General features: G+C 36.0%; 1 protein-coding gene across 3 annotated transcripts; it reads right to left on the bottom strand.

Annotated features, from left to right (window-relative positions):
• Positions 1-2104: 2104 nt before the first annotated feature.
• ndc80 (NDC80 kinetochore complex component) lies at positions 2105-15000 on the bottom strand. 3 transcript variants are annotated; one of them, XM_082151587.1, is made up of 17 exons: positions 14916-15000; positions 14198-14307; positions 13977-14057; positions 13490-13616; positions 12762-12934; positions 12497-12599; positions 10961-11050; positions 10761-10854; positions 9959-10059; positions 8983-9127; positions 8072-8277; positions 6651-6797; positions 6458-6547; positions 4206-4298; positions 3922-4052; positions 3739-3841; positions 2105-2426 (listed from the first exon to the last, which is right to left on the bottom strand). In XM_082151587.1, exons 2-17 carry the CDS (start codon positions 14284-14286, stop codon positions 2301-2303), a joined length of 1899 nt encoding a protein of 632 aa, XP_082007713.1. In that variant the 5' UTR covers positions 14287-14307; positions 14916-15000; the 3' UTR covers positions 2105-2300. The 3 variants fall into 3 exon arrangements, with proteins under 3 accessions (XP_082007713.1, XP_082007712.1, XP_082007714.1); XM_082151586.1 differs by having other exon boundaries at positions 14841-14988; XM_082151588.1 differs by having other exon boundaries at positions 14888-14969.
• Positions 15001-15992: the final 992 nt, after the last annotated feature.

Below are 15992 nucleotides of genomic sequence, written 5' to 3'. Positions count from 1 at the left end.
GAGTATTGGCAAGCTTGGGGACATACTACTTCGTCATCTTTAATGAGTATTCCAAAGATACCCGGAAATACAGTAGTAGACCATCCGGGTATCTTTGGAATACTCATTTCAACATACTACGATTTGGGACATACTCATTCTATTGAATTGCTCATTCTATTGCATTCTATTGTAGGGCAGACAATACTATTTAGGACGGATAGTATTCGAATTGGGACGCACCGGAAGAGTCAGTGGGTCACTTTAAAAGTTGGGTGCATAAAAGTTTATGAACTACATAAACAAACAAACATCCCCTTCCATTTTCAATTTTCTTTAAACAATCAGACCCCTACAGAGGCACTTAAGGGACATGGTGATGGACAAAAATATGAGATATATATTATATTTATGTATTTTTGCGTTCTCTCACAAAAGTTTAGCATTTTCCCCCCAAGAAACTTTGCATTCATTCGCAAAAAAACTCAAAAAGTTTTGAGAGTGAACACACAGTTTCTTGGGGGAATGCAAAACATTTGCAAGAGATTTGCAAAAGAACGCGAAAGCATTAATCATAATCATAATCTAATCTTTCCTCCAATCTTGTATTTTTAACTGGATAACCCAAAAATGAAAATTTGTCACTACTTACTCACCCTCAAGTTGTTCCGAACCTGTATGAATTTCTTTCTGCTGTTTAACACAAAAGAAGATATTTTGAAGAATGTTGATAACCAGATAGTTGACAGTAGCTGTTGACTTCCATATACAAAAATACAATGGAAACTGACGATTTGATCCAGATCAAAACCAAAGTTGGATTTTGTGATCTAATCTGAATTCAGAATCCTTTGTTTCTTTTGATTCAATCCGATAGAAGAAATCTGATCAGATTAGGCTACTTTTGAACAACTGGCCCCAGAAATTTGGCAGAAGTGGAATGTTTCAACATAAGTGACATTTTATTGTTATTGTGCTCACTTCTGTCTTGTGTATGCTATGCAGCACAGCCCTGGAAATTTACTCTATTAGAAAAATATAGCCTACTTTTTATTCATGTCCTTGTTTTGTGTTCTATATCTTTTTTAGGCTATTCCATTTTTCAGAACATTCCATGATTTCTTACGCCTGATTACCATTTTTTTTATAGTGAGTAGCCACTTTTTATGAAAATAAACTTTATTTTGCATTTTTTATTCAATTTTGGATAGAAATGTCTCAACCTTTCGCAAAGGTTTCCCCGCCAACTTTTTTTTTTTTTAAGTTGCCAGCCACCGCCAGCGTTTTTGATAATTTTCACCAATATGTCATGGCCTCCAGAATATTTTGTTGTGTGAATTCCTGAACATGCAATATGTCAAAGGAAAGAAGAGAATCTCTGCTTTTAAACAAAAACTGCATTCTTTTTTAATCAACTCTTGAATGTGGGCAAGTTTCATTAAAAAAACAAAAACATTTTGAGCAATAAGCTGAGAAAATCGCGTTTCTGTCAAAAGACTATCTACCATATTCAGAACGATGATCAAAACAAAGATGGAGTAGATCGAGTCCATCAACACCCCTAATGCTTGCACTCCTGTAGCTCGTCCTGGGTCGACATTAGGCAGCTATGATTTACATGCTGAAACATAAATGTGGAAAACACGGAAAGCTGGAATATTCCGTCAATGGCAGGGAAAGAGTTAAAATCACAGTTGGTAATATTACCTCTGGACCACATGGAACAGTAAGGTCAAGCTAAATGCATTATATTGTGGCATATGGCATCCAACAAGCTCTAGCAGTAATTTCCGAGGACAAATCTAAGTGGTTTACCATAGAATTACACTCTAGATAATGTACAAATATAAAATGTACTTTTCCCCACAAATGTGAAATTTCTCAAGGACAATTATATCTGATTTGATATATAGGTGGCCAAGTATTCTTATTAGCTAACATAGTACTAACATCTGATCTAAATCCTATTAAAATAAACTAGACAATTTTTCCTCCACATAATGTGAAGTGAAATGTTTTTTGACACATGAAAAACTAAATAAAAACCTAATTTGTAAAAAAAAAAAAAAAAAAAAAAAAAAAAATGATACTATAAGAACCTAATATGTAAGCAATGTAAACAAACTAGCACAAAAAAAAACTTTATTTTTTTTTAGTAAACAAAAATGTAAATACAGGATAAATACACAAAGTTTGATTCCGTCTCCAAAGACAATGTCTTTACTCCAATATTACTCTATGGTTGCCAGAATCAAACAACATCAGCAAAAAAAAAGGTAGTCTAACAGTAAAACTATTTACAAATCAAAACTATTAAGACATTACAAGCTGTTCGCTTTCTTCATGAAGTTTTCCACTAGATCCATCAACTGTTTCATGTCAGCCTCGTCTTCACGGATGACTTCCTTCATCTTATCAAACCTTTTCAGCTGCTCGTTGCAGTGTTTCTAAAGAGAGAAAGAGACAGAACATTTTTTTGCTTACACGTAGAATCTTCACAAACCAGGTCATATAACCTTTTGAAGTACAGATGTAAAGAATACGCTGATTTCACGCAGCCGTTATTTTGAAATCGAAAGCGAGGCTCCGGTGGGAAGAAAACCGGAAGTGTCGCCTTTAATCACAGGAGAGTCGTGAATGCGATGGCGTATTGTTGTGTTTAATGTATAAAATGAGTTATTCTAAAACTGTACATACATTTCTTTCATACTTTAGACTATATACAGTGAAATTCATTTATAAATAAAAAAGTTTTTTTATATATAATTCAGAAAGTAAAAAAAGAAGCAGGAATGAACTATATACATATCCTATATTGGATATTAACATCCAATTGTGTAAATCGCAGCAGCAGCTTCAGGTTGGTAATCCAAGGCATTGTTTATCTTTACTTCCGGGGTTCTTCCCACCGGAGCCTCACTTTCGATTTCAAAATGGCGGCTGCGTGAAATCAGCGTATGGGGTGGTATATAAGGAATAATACAGGGCTGGGTGTGCATTAAGCAATTTTAATCCATCACATGGCAGCAAAGAATCTTCATGACATGGAGTCAAATAAAATCAAGTAATGCACACCTAGTCATCGATTATCCCGATTATACCATGGCCACTTGCCAGCACTGACAAGTTAAAGCAGTCATTAATGTTTGCAGCACAAAATTTGACTGGTAGACAGCCAAACATTTTAGCTACAGGTCACTTGCTTAAGCAATCTGCCAGATTTAAATGAGAGAAGTAGTACGTTAAGATCGGAAAATAAATGAGAGTTTAATAGCAATGCTATTTTAATGTGTGTGCTTCAATGAAGACAGCACATACATTTTGACTAGCACTAAGGGTTGTTCACACCAAGGATGATAACTATTAGAATAGGGAAGTCCACACAACTACAATGATGGTTGGAATCACTTTTAGAATAATGTTTTCCAGCTGATGAATGATAAAAATCATCAACAGCCAATCAGAATCCACCTGACGTTACAGATCTCGAGCCTTTAAAGCAGCAGAACAGCAGCATGCCCTACTAATAAACAGAACTTTATTGTTCGTTGGTGTGGATGTTAATATAGGTACTTTTATAGTTATGATTCTTGGTGTAATCGGAACTCATTCAGACAAACCATGGTATAATTCAAATACATATAGCTTTTTTTAAGAACTGTATCTGGATTTCCCTTCAAGTTGCAAAATGTTCAACTTTATGTAGAACATATCAAGTCAAGATGTGACTGGTAATTGTAGGCAAAAATCATCACATACTTCAACTGTAACTAAGTGGTCTGCTGCATAAGAGAAGATTTCAGTCAGATTCTTGTTCACCATGCGCTGCTCCTCATTAGTCTCCTGCACGACCACATGGTACCTGGTGGAGAAGTTCAGATACGTAAAGTGAGATCGACAGGTGACGTATTTAGAAGAATAAAGTGGAAAAAAGATGCTCACTGTTGTTGGGCAGCTTTGCATTCCTCCTCGGCTTCCTCACATCCCTGCGTTACGTTCTTTTCCAAGCGCTTCTTGTGGGTTTCAGCAGAGTCCACCTCAGCTGCCCACTTTTCATCCTCTTGTGCCATTTCCTACACACACCATAACTAGTTCAATCACATGCTCCGAGTATCGATTTCAAATGTGTCATTACTGAAAATCAATTAAAAATCAATTTAACATATATTAGGCTAATATATTACAGCAGGTTTAAAATCAGAAATCCCCATACTGATGCATTTTACCTGCATGTCATGCTCCAGCTGTTGGTCGACTCTGCGAATCTGCTCCTTTAGCTGCTTGATGTCATTCTCCTTATCAAAGATGTTGGACTTCACCTAATAAACAGATGGGGTGGTACATACATGAGCTCACGTCAAGCTTTGTAAGCACATGCTTTATTACAAAACCTAGAAAGCAGTCTCACTTTCTGACTTCTACAAAGATAACTCCCTTTTAAGGTAGCTTCATTACTGAAACTCATAAATGACGTGCTATATTTGAAGTGCTTTACATTGGCAGCAACTGCAACAAGGTATCTATCTGCAGTTTTTAAAATAAAATGTACAACCTGCACAAATAAAATTAATACTGTATGTTCATACAGAACAAATAAAATCATTTATCTCAAATACTGGCTGGGGCTCACATTTAACTGCAAATTTAAAATACTCAATATACAGTGTTTCAATTTATTAGACCACCTGTAATAATAAAGAGAAAACAAATATTTTAGGAATCTATCAAAAACTTGTTTAAAACTAAAAATGTCATCGTCATTTATTAGGCAAATAACAAACTGAAACAACTAAATATTTTGAGTGGCATCCTTTGGCCTTGATAAAGTCTCTGTTGTTATTGACTTCCAAATAGTTTCTCAAAGACTTGCTGTAGATTAAACTTTTGTTTGATCTGTCTTTGAATCCACTAAATCCCAAATTTGTTCAATAGAATAAGTCCAGACTTTGACTTGGCCAACTGTGACTAAAGAGACAAGACAAGCGCTGTATATGGTATGTATTAAAATAGATTATGTGCTAATAAGCGCTGTCGATTTAACGCATTTATTTGGTGCGATTAATTATGGGGGGAAAAGGTGTTCAATTTATTAACGCTTTTAATGCATTGCATGCAGTTTAGCAACAAACATGATGCAGGGCAGACTAACTGTGTGATGAAGCCTAATAGAATGCAGTTAAAAATGGCACTAAAATTCAAGATATGAGGGCAAAAAAATGCCCATGTATGGATATGTCATATTCATTTCGTATGATATAGCTTAGCAATCACACAATCAAGAGTGCTGTTTCCCCCCCAAATATCTGCACGATTGCAAATGTGATATTGACAATTTAACAAATATTCACTTCTTGTTTATTGAACTGTTGTATGAAATCCATATTTTCTGTTTTTGCTCAATTTTGGCAATGAAAAGTTCTAAACAACTCATTAAGACAGTGACTTGCCACCACCTATTGGCAGTTTTAGTTTCATATTTAGAGTATCATTTCATTTTTCATCCATATTCATGCCACCTCTGAGCTGCATTAAACCATCTTGAGTAAATATACCAAAATGCCACTTCAGATGCAGCTTTAAAAAAAAAGAAAAGAAAAACATTTATGGATATAATGTAGCCTTAAAAGTTTGTGTGTAATAAATGAATCAAATAATTTATTATAAATGTACTTTTTGTAATATCTATTCGATGCTTTTCTCATCCAACACAAATTACTTTAATTGGTCTTAAATGGGGGTAATTTCTCAGCCAAAATTGACGTGCGATTACATTGTAATTTATTCAATTAATTCATCAGCACATCATGTAATTAGATTTTTAAAAATGTAAATCAGTTGACAGCCCTAGTGCTACTGCTAATATATCAATACATACAAATTATAGGTCGGTCGATACTGGATTTTGCAGATACAATAACAATGTGTTTAAAAAGATTGTGCAGAGATACTAGTAAAATCTTTATATTAAATTTGTTAAATGTTCTTGGGCTTGTTCTCAGAGAGAAGCTGTAAGAGTTTATGTTGAATTAAATGGCAGGTGCGGTATATTGTGTAACCAAAATACCAATAATGTCTTCCTCCTTCCAGCTTCTCATTCAAAAATATGCACTCTTACCACAACCATCTACAACAATTCACAAAATAAACACCATCATAATTCATCCACTCTAACCAAAAATAATAATAAAATACATATAATTCACTAAGACTTGGTGAAATTAAATTACAATGCAAATAATAAACAGTACAGTCTTAATTGTACTAAAACATTCTTTATGCAAAATAAAATTCCATATCTTTTCTTTGTTGATTTGGGAGTGAAATATGAACTGGACATTTTCTTAACAGACTTTGTGAGATTCACCAGAGTAGGATAATTAGGGGTCACATCATTAAGTTGGTGTATTTAACAAGATATAAATGTTTTATGCAAGGCATAAACAGCAACTGAATAAGAGGTAGAACAAAAGCATCGCACCTGTTCAACAGTCTCTTCCAAACTCAATTTCATATTGGTGAGTCTGCTGCATTCATCCTCCACGTCAACCATCATATTCTTCAGAGGATTCTAACACAGTTAAGACAAGACAGAATAAGAAAAAAAATAAACATCCTTAAATAATAATAAATAAATAAAAGAAGCTACTGATGGATGGCAGTAGTGACTGTACCTGAATCTGTGTCTTGTACTGCGTGATGGTAATGGCACTATAATCTGTTCTGATTTCAAAGTCATGACCACAGGCATTCTCTGCTGACTGCGGGATGAGCTTCAGCTTACGACCCAGTTTATTATACTCAGCAACCTTCACCTCCGCCTGCAACAAAATGTGAAAATGTATGAACTTATGTATACTGCATGGAACACCAACAAAACTCTCTCTAAACTGATTGGCTGGCTTCACACAACTCCTAGGCCCCGTTTATACCTGGTATTAAGATCAGTTTTGGTCGATCGGATCACAAGTAAATAAGGGAGGCACATTCCTGTTTACACCTGGTATTTTAATCCACATCTTGCGTCCACTTTTAACCACTTCTGTCCTGATTTCTTTGAGGGGAGGGTCAATGGGCAGGTAAATGTAAGGGCTTTTTCAGATCTTGCAATCTAATGTACGAAGTAAGCTCACACAAATTACAAATGAATGCGACCGGAGACAATGGACAAACATACAGTGGGCAGCAGGTTTCGTTTCTGCTCCGATACCTGCAAGACTACGGCGAACGCAGTTGCGAGTTCGTGTTCGAAATCAGGGATGTTGAAAAAACATTGTGCATGAAGTATGCATGCGTGTACCATTCACCATGTTGGCACTGTCATGTGACCTACAATGTCGGGGTCGTCACTTTCCTGCCAAAAAAAAAAAAAAAATCCTATAATGTGGCCTCATTAGATTGTGAAGTGACACCAACGGATTTCGCCAGACATAGTGCCTCATCTGGCTAATTTCACTTACCGTTTTAAGAATGCTTCGAATTATGACATGCTATTATTTCGTGTTGGGATTTTCACATACTATATAGTAGGCATATTTAGAAGTTTTGCTCTCTATCTGAATATGCCTACTTCCCTACTATATTAAGGATAAAAAAGTATGTGAAAAAAAGTCATGTCTGAATACATAGTAAAGTGTCCATCAAAGATGTGTCCAGGAGTCCAATGAGGCCACAGGAGAGGAGTTGTGAATGACAGTAAAGTGACATAAATGACAGTGTACAACATGTACAAATTACAATAACAACATGGTAGATGTAGTTTGCCCGAATTTCATTCATACTACACAATACAGAACATACTATTTGGTCACAAAGTAAGTACTAATTCAAATGAAGTACCTATTCATTGACCATTGCACTTGTGTCTTTTGCACTGTCTCATGCATGACACAGCTTTCTCTAAAAAAAACATAGCACTGAAGTTAAAAGTTGTTAAACTTTTAAAAACCACATCTCTAAACATTATTTTCGTTCCACTGACCTGCGTCTCACTTTTTTAACAGCAAAAAACGTGTTCTGTGTGAATCAGCCCTTGGTCTGTGAAACAACTCTTACTAGACATGCTGGGATGTCTGTTTGTGGGTAAAGTCCTGACCTTCTCTTTGGTTTTGGACAGGTTGACCTCCTCATTCCAAACCAGCTGCTCAGCCTCCACAAGATTCTGGTTTAAGCTGTGAACGGTCTGCTGCAGTTCATTCCTCTCTCGGTTAATACGCTCGATATCAGCTGGAGTGAACTTCTGAATCTCCAGGATGTGCTGCAGCCTCGTTCTCTCCTGCTTCAGACCCTCCAACTGCATCTCTGTACAAAGAACAGGGACATTTACCAATTTAATTCAACCTTTGTATCTTTATTATCATATGTAGTGTACAAAGTACAATGAAATTCTTACTTATTGCAGAGCTAAGACTACCCTGGTAATCCAGAGTTCTCGCGAGAGCACAAGTTGAATTTGCTCAGCGAGTTACTCTAGTGTCGAGTAATGATGCTCATTAAATATGCCCCTCTATCTGAGCTGTACCAATCACATCGGGTTATCTGATATATATATGCCAGAGGCGAGATGACGACAGCGTTGTGACGTCGAAGTTGCAAGATGGCTATGGATGAACACCATTTGTTTGAAACGGCTTTGGCCGCTACAATGAAAGATTTATACTTTTTCTCTAAAAGAGGAACAGAAGACGGCGCTCGAATCGTTCCTTTGCAAGAAGGGCGTTTTTGCTGTTTTGCCGACCGGATACGGTAAGAGGCTAATCTACCAGTTAGCTCCGCTGGTAGCCAAGCGATAACTTGTTGTGATTGGTCGTAGTGTTATCCAAGTGTGTGCAGTGAGATTTTCAAATGCATGCTTGGTGCCACCCCTCGAGCTTGCCGATTTTCATTAGTCGACGCAAGACCATTAATCTTTCAGATTTAGGTCTGGATTTCCAGACTAAGCTAAGACAACATACAATGTGCAAAGTGAACAAGGCATGTGTGGCTGCATCTTCTAATCTCTCTTACCAGCAGCCTCGAGCTCCTCAGACAGTCCAGCAGCTTTTTTCTTCAGTCCAGTTTTATGGTCCTCGAGAGTACAACGATAGTCCTGCAGCTTCTGCAGATCAGCCTGCAATCTGAGTTTCTCGGTCCTCTTCCCTGCTAAACGATCCTGTCAATACACACTGCATTAACATTGATATCTTTTTTTTTTTTTTTACCTAGTTATGGCATGAAACTCTAGGCAGGCTGATAGGTCCTTAACTCGTTTATTTGCGATCGTATCGTCATCTACATAGGGCAGCTGATTGGTTGCTGTTGCATCAGCAGCCAATGAGCTGCGGCTCAACATCAACCAAATACCGCTAGCGTTGCTGTTAGCAGTCTGCAGCGCGCTTCAGAAAGCATCTGAAATCAACATCCAAGATAAGTGCAAACTGTAGTCTCTTTAAAAGGGCTCTACACTTCTTATGTCTTGTCTCCTGCTTTGCTGAGGGGTTATTTCATGCATGTTACATGTGCAGCAACATATCTTACATGCTCACAGCAATGTCTGTGAATGTATTGGCTGTAGCAAAGTCTTGGTACTTGCTCTGCAGCAGCGTAGCAGATCTATTCCGCAAAGACCAAATACATTAACTTTTCCATATCCATTATTCTATTAGAGAGTTGTCATGACAGAATTCTTTGTATGTTTAAGACCTTAATGACCTATGTAACATCTAGCCTAATTTTCACAATCCATCCTTTTTCATATTGGGGTCATTCATTTTCAGCCATTTCATGAAGGTAGTTGAGAGATGTGTGTGTGAAAAGATGTAAATCAAGACAAATGGTGGCAACTTTGAAGAAGCTCATACTTCATACTCATAGTTTTTCATAGTTTTGACTGACTTCATTATTTTATGCTATTATTCTAAAATTTGTAGATTATAGTGAGAAGTAATTCTCATGATCTGAATGAACCTGATAAATGAAGTGAAGGAAACATGTATACACTCACAGTTTGGCTTTCCCTTTCGAGTCTCTCCACGTGCTCCATCAGTATTGCATGTTTTTCCTGCTGGGAGTGTAACAGCGCCCCATCCACATTGTACAGCTTCTCTGAGAGAATTCCAAAAATAATTTTTTTATCAGCAATGAAACCATATTTTGCATTAGTGTTATTAAAAAAAAAAATTTAAATAATAAAATGTGTGATTATTATGACCATAAAGACACAAAGTTTTCCCTTCTTATTATTTTTGTTTCGGTTGCTTAATGTGAGGGATATCCCACACATAAACATGGAGTGGTAGAGAAAAACAATGTGGCATCAGTAAGGCATTCAAAGTCAAACATGTATTATGTTGTAGTTCCTAATAAAATATCTGGTTGTGTTACGACTTTCATCCAAATGTAAAAAAAAGAAATAAAAGAAAAAAAGAAAAATGCAATGGTTTTGTTTGGATGCTGCTATGTGGCCGTTGCACTCAAAAGCAGAGGCTGGTGAACAAGCTTGCAGGAGCAGGTTTAAGTGGGTAAATGATTGGAGAATGCATGCATACATCACCAGAGGTCCAGTTATGACATTGATTAAACATTGAGGTTTATTTAATAAATAAATAAATACATTTAAATTTTACAATAACGGTTTACAATTTAGAAAAATAGGGTGAATTTTTATTTCACACCAACTTTGTTTTAGTTTTACTGAAATTTGGAAGTTGTTCAGAAGGTCAGATATAATTTATCTCCATCATAATTTCCCCCATCCAAATAAGTTCAATGTACACTTTACATCATCACACTGTGGTGTAACTTACTTAGTTTATTAAGATAGTCATCTTCCTCATCCTCAAACGTATCTGCTCCCTGCATGAACTTGTTGTAGGTGTCAGAGCAGTATTCCATAAAGAGCTACAGAGAAAATATACATTTACACATTTGGAAAATATGTCACATCTACAATTATGCAGAAGAGTGAACTATACAGTCAAAGCAGACGTTTTGTCTGATACGGTACCTTGTTGTACTCGGTCCTTTCCTCTAGATCACACAGCTCATCTGAGAAGTCAGAGAACAGCAGACCCTGGTCTCTCTGACCACTGAAGAGCTGTAGGGAGAATATCTACATGTCAGTCAAAGCTGCACGTTATTGTTCACATTGCAGTCTGGGATAGTAAGGAAAGCTAGATTTTCAGAGTTTCAAGTGAAAAAGGTCCTTGTCATCAAAACTGAAGGGCACCATATTTTTAAAATAATTGTTTTATTCAGGAAGGACACATTAAGGGTGTTAACACTTGTAGTTCGGTCTCTTGGTTCTTTAGCCTTCACACTGTCATTTTTAAGACCGAACCTAAAAAGAGAGGGGGGATTTTTATTAAATTTTTTACGAAATTTAAAGAACATCCAAAACAATGCTGTGTTATGGGCTAAATGCGCTCAGTGTATGTGTGTACGTATGATGGTATTTGGACCAGCTGAGAACTCGTGAATAAGAGCTTAGAAAATGTGTAAAAGGGTCATTTTTTTTTTTGCAATTTTGTTTACATCCATTTTATTTATTGTTTTTGGTATTTATTCAAGTGAATTTTTTTGTTAACAGACACTGAGAGTCCATTGCTTTTATAGTTTTTGGTTGTTTTGTTCGTTTTTTGTGGATATTTAAAATGTTTCCGTTTTCAATGTTTAATATTCTTAAGAAATACAAGTTTATAGATCTTTGAAAAGGTGTACCTGCATTATTATGCCATTATCATTATATTAGATGAAAATGGCCTCGAACGACAATATTATCGTTTATCGCAATCATTTCTTGGACAATTTATCGTCCAGCAAAATTTGTTATCGTGACAGGCCTAATTTGGAAGTAGACCAAGCCCCATCTTTTCAGCAGACTTGGTCGGATGGCAGCGTTCACACATATTCAAATGAACCGCACAGAGCAATTGCAACAGAAATCTTTTGAATCGAACCAAACATGCCAAGTGTGTGAACTAAATTGATCAAGAGTGACAGTAAATAAATGTTACAAAAGATTTCTAAATAAATGCTGGGGGGGTTTTCTAGTCATCAAATAATTCTGAAAATACTTTATCATAGATTCCATAAAATATTAAGCAGCACAACTGTTTTCAACATTGTAAAAAAAAACATCTTGAGCAGCAAATCAGCATATTAGAATGATATTAGAATGATGATGTGACACTGAAGAGTGGAGTAATGATGCTGAAAATTCAGCTTTGCCATCAAATGACTTAATTACATTTGAAAATATATTCAAATAGAAAATAGTCTTTTAAAATGTTATAATATTTCACAATATTACTGTTGCTGTATTTTTTAATCAAAGAAATGCAGCCTTGGGGGTGACAAAACCTTAACTCTACAAAACCTTGACTTTTGAATGGTAGTGTACATATATTTATGGAATGTTTGCTTTGCTATGAGCAACAGTGAAAGTCTTGCTTATTTCATAACTTTAAAATGGAAACCAGTAATAGTTCTATGTACAGATTATATCTCACGTAAATATGTTAAAGGTCTGAAGAAGAGTTACCTTGACTGTGTCGATGAGCCAGATAAGAGCTCCGAGAGCCTGTGGCCACGTGTGAGGAGCACCAATGGAGTACATGGAACTTTTTGAGAGTGCAAACGGGTATCTGAAACAAAACGATAATCATCTCTTAACGATTAGGGCAAAATACAGGGTGGTTAACACGGAGCAAAGTGTGTTTGACATCAGACTACTATTGTAGCGTTTCGTACAGGGCGTAGTAATGAAGTAATATTGTCATCCTTTGTTTTTATGATAATGTGATTACCCTAGATCTTTGAGCATTCTTGGGATCTCCTCTTCCACTTTGGCAGTGGGCATCTGAAAGGACGGTTCCAGGAAAGTGTAGATGAATTCGAATATCTTTAGAAACTCTTTTGTGGATGGAGACTGGAGAGTCTTCACTGTGATGCTGCCTGGAAAGCCTCGATCCGCCAGGAACTAGAAATAATGGAAAAATTAATTAATTGTTAAAAGACTTTTTAAGACTTTTTTAAGTTGCTTATAAAATCACAAGATAAGCTTTTTAAAAATCATATTATATAGTGTGCCTCCTCAAAGAGCAATTTCTAACTGACAAAATATTTATTCATTTAAAGCTGACCATAACTAGAAATATCTGTTCACAGTCCCAATAGAAAACCCATTGATGGTGAAAACACTGAAAAACATCCATGAACCTTCTAAAGAAATATTGTTTTCCACAAGGAATCTGACACATGGAGGCTTGACAAGTGTACACTTGTTAGAGGCGAGTACATGATGACAGAATTATAAATTTTGGGTGAACTATTACTTTAAAGGTATAGCGGAGGATCTTTCCAAATTTTAGATAAGACCCGCCCTCTCCACTTTTTGAAAAGTTTGATTGATTCACCAGAATGATTGACAATTAGGAGGACCAATAGTTTAGACTACCCCCCAGGAAGTAAAACATCCTCTGCTATACCTTTAACTTTTCACCAACCCGCAATATGACATTAAAACTAATCATACTTCACAAAGTTGTTTGATACACTGTTGGACAAAAGCTTTGTCATGTAGGGGTCTGGGGTCCTTCATCTTCTCTGGGCCCCCATATGCCCCAAACATGCTGTTCCTCTGGCCACCTGCCCCGATGCCTCTGTGGAGAAAGATGCGGATACTGTTGTACTACAGTATATGATTAACCAATTGTGGTTTAATAAAAACAACTCTATCCCCCGATTTCACAGACAAGGATTAAGACTAGTCCCAGACTAAAATGCATGTTTCAACTGAAAGCAACTTGCAAGGTCATATCTTAAAGTATGTCACTGCTATTGTTTTGTCTCAAGATGCACACCAGTAATTTATTTTTATTTTTTATATGGCATGTTTTTAAAAGCAACTTTAATGCTCTAATTTAACTAAGGTGTAATCCTGGCTTAATCTAAACCCTGTCTGTGAAACCAGGCCTATATGACATGATCAATACACAACCACAAGTTACTACCAGACTCACTTTCCAAAAAAGCTTGTTCGTCTCTCAGATGTGGTAGAATGAGGTTTAGGTATGTTCAGCTTGCCAAAGACATTGTCCTTGCTGTAATGAAATTCAAGTTAACATATCATATATATTGAAGCATGAACGCTGAAAGCAGTTTAGGCCAATAAAACCACTTCAATATGCACTAAATACATCTACAGTAATATAATGTAAAAGGAAATGTAGATGGGGTGTACTTTTGAGGGGTGGCATTGACCAGACTCATCCTGCTGTCTGTCACTCGCATGGGCATCTCAGAATATCTGCTGCTGGGTCGCCGACTCATCTTGACCTTTATAAACACACCCTTCACATGTAGGACAGAGAAAAGACTCAGTTACTACAATAGTAAAAGAAAAGTAGTGATCAAATCCAGCATAAGACAGTTTGGATTTGTTTACTATTTTCGGCCATTTTCTTAATGACTTAAAATACTAACGTTACTAATAAAGAATGCGTTGGTGTTGTAACGTTACTTAGCCGTGTAATGTAAATAAACCATAGGTATTGTCCAATAGAAGGAATGCGTAAAAACAAAGAACGCAGATTTACTCAGTACTTTGAATCTTACAACCATGCAAAACTATACTGTAATTGTAGTAACGTTAGTAAGTTATATGTTAGAAATATATGACTAACTTGTCCGTTAGCTTTGACGTGAAGAACATAAGCTTAAAACCCACACATACAAACATTGAAACACAACAGCCATCTAAAATGATTGAGAAATAATAAATTTCTTATGAAACTGCATTACATTAAACGGCGCTAAATGAATAAAAAATTAACTACATATTATGCTAGTAACGCAATAAATTAGAATTATGGACAAAACAATACCTCCGATATAAACTTCAGCTGGAGGACGATTATCGGTTAATACGTACTATATTCCAGATATGAATATCAGCATACCAGATATATCACGAATATAGTTTATTCTTCCGTCGATGCTTCGGTTGAATTTCAAAAATGTCCGCGAACGCTGACTCTGATGACGTAAACGCCTCAGTTTGAGCTGCTGCGCGGAGTACTGCCTCCTGCTGGTGTGGCGGAACTGCGCTGTGCAAAACTTAAAAAAATAAGAATTAAATAATATACAACTAATTTTACACTACAATACCTCACCACTCGAATTATTAAATAGCTCAGTGAATTATAATAATTGTGGCTGCCGTCGCATCATCCAAGTGGATGCTGCACACTGGTGGTGGTTGAGGAGAGATCCCCTGATATGATTGTAAAGCGTTTTGGGTGTACAGTAGTAGTACATATGAAAGCGCTATATATTCATTCATTCAATTAGTAAATTAAAACATAAAAACCGCAACAGCCACATGCCTTTATGACCTTCAGACAGAAGGTCTATTATAATTATAATAATTGAGCTATTATAATTTAACGTTCCACTTTAAAATATTAACCTTTTGTTACTATTCAAATCTAAATGAATTACTGTCCACAAACCACCATTAACAATTAGACCTAAAACCTTTTAATATTCAAAATAAATGCACAGGTAACTACTACCCACTGATTAAAAAAAAAAAAAAATAGATTGCTTAAGTGGACAGTTTTAATAAATCTCAAATTTATGAAAATTCAAGATTAATAAGAGCAGAGCCAATCAATAAACATGTTGAGATTACATTTAACAAGAGAAAAATTAAAGGTTGCAGGGATATCTTACTACTCTGCCATACTACCTTTATTGCACATTGGGAGTACCACTTAAATACCATGGTGCCAACTTATAATACCAATCATTCAGTACATAGTATTTATTTTTATTTTTTTATATTACTGTTAAAAGAATTTACAGAATTTGTAACAAATTTTTCTGTTCATTTTAAGCTAGAGGTGCTACGACCTTCTGTGCAAAGAAAGAAAATCTTCTTGGGCCACCTCAGAAATGACACTTCACATTTCCTGTTAAGATTTGGAAATCAACCATGATAAAACAAAGTTAGTATATGGAGTACCATGTAAAAA

Source organism: Leuciscus leuciscus (assembly GCF_965113295.1).
Source record: "Leuciscus leuciscus genome assembly, chromosome: 21".
NCBI lineage: Eukaryota > Metazoa > Chordata > Actinopteri > Cypriniformes > Leuciscidae > Leuciscus > Leuciscus leuciscus.
This window is presented reverse-complemented; position numbering and strand designations above follow the sequence as displayed.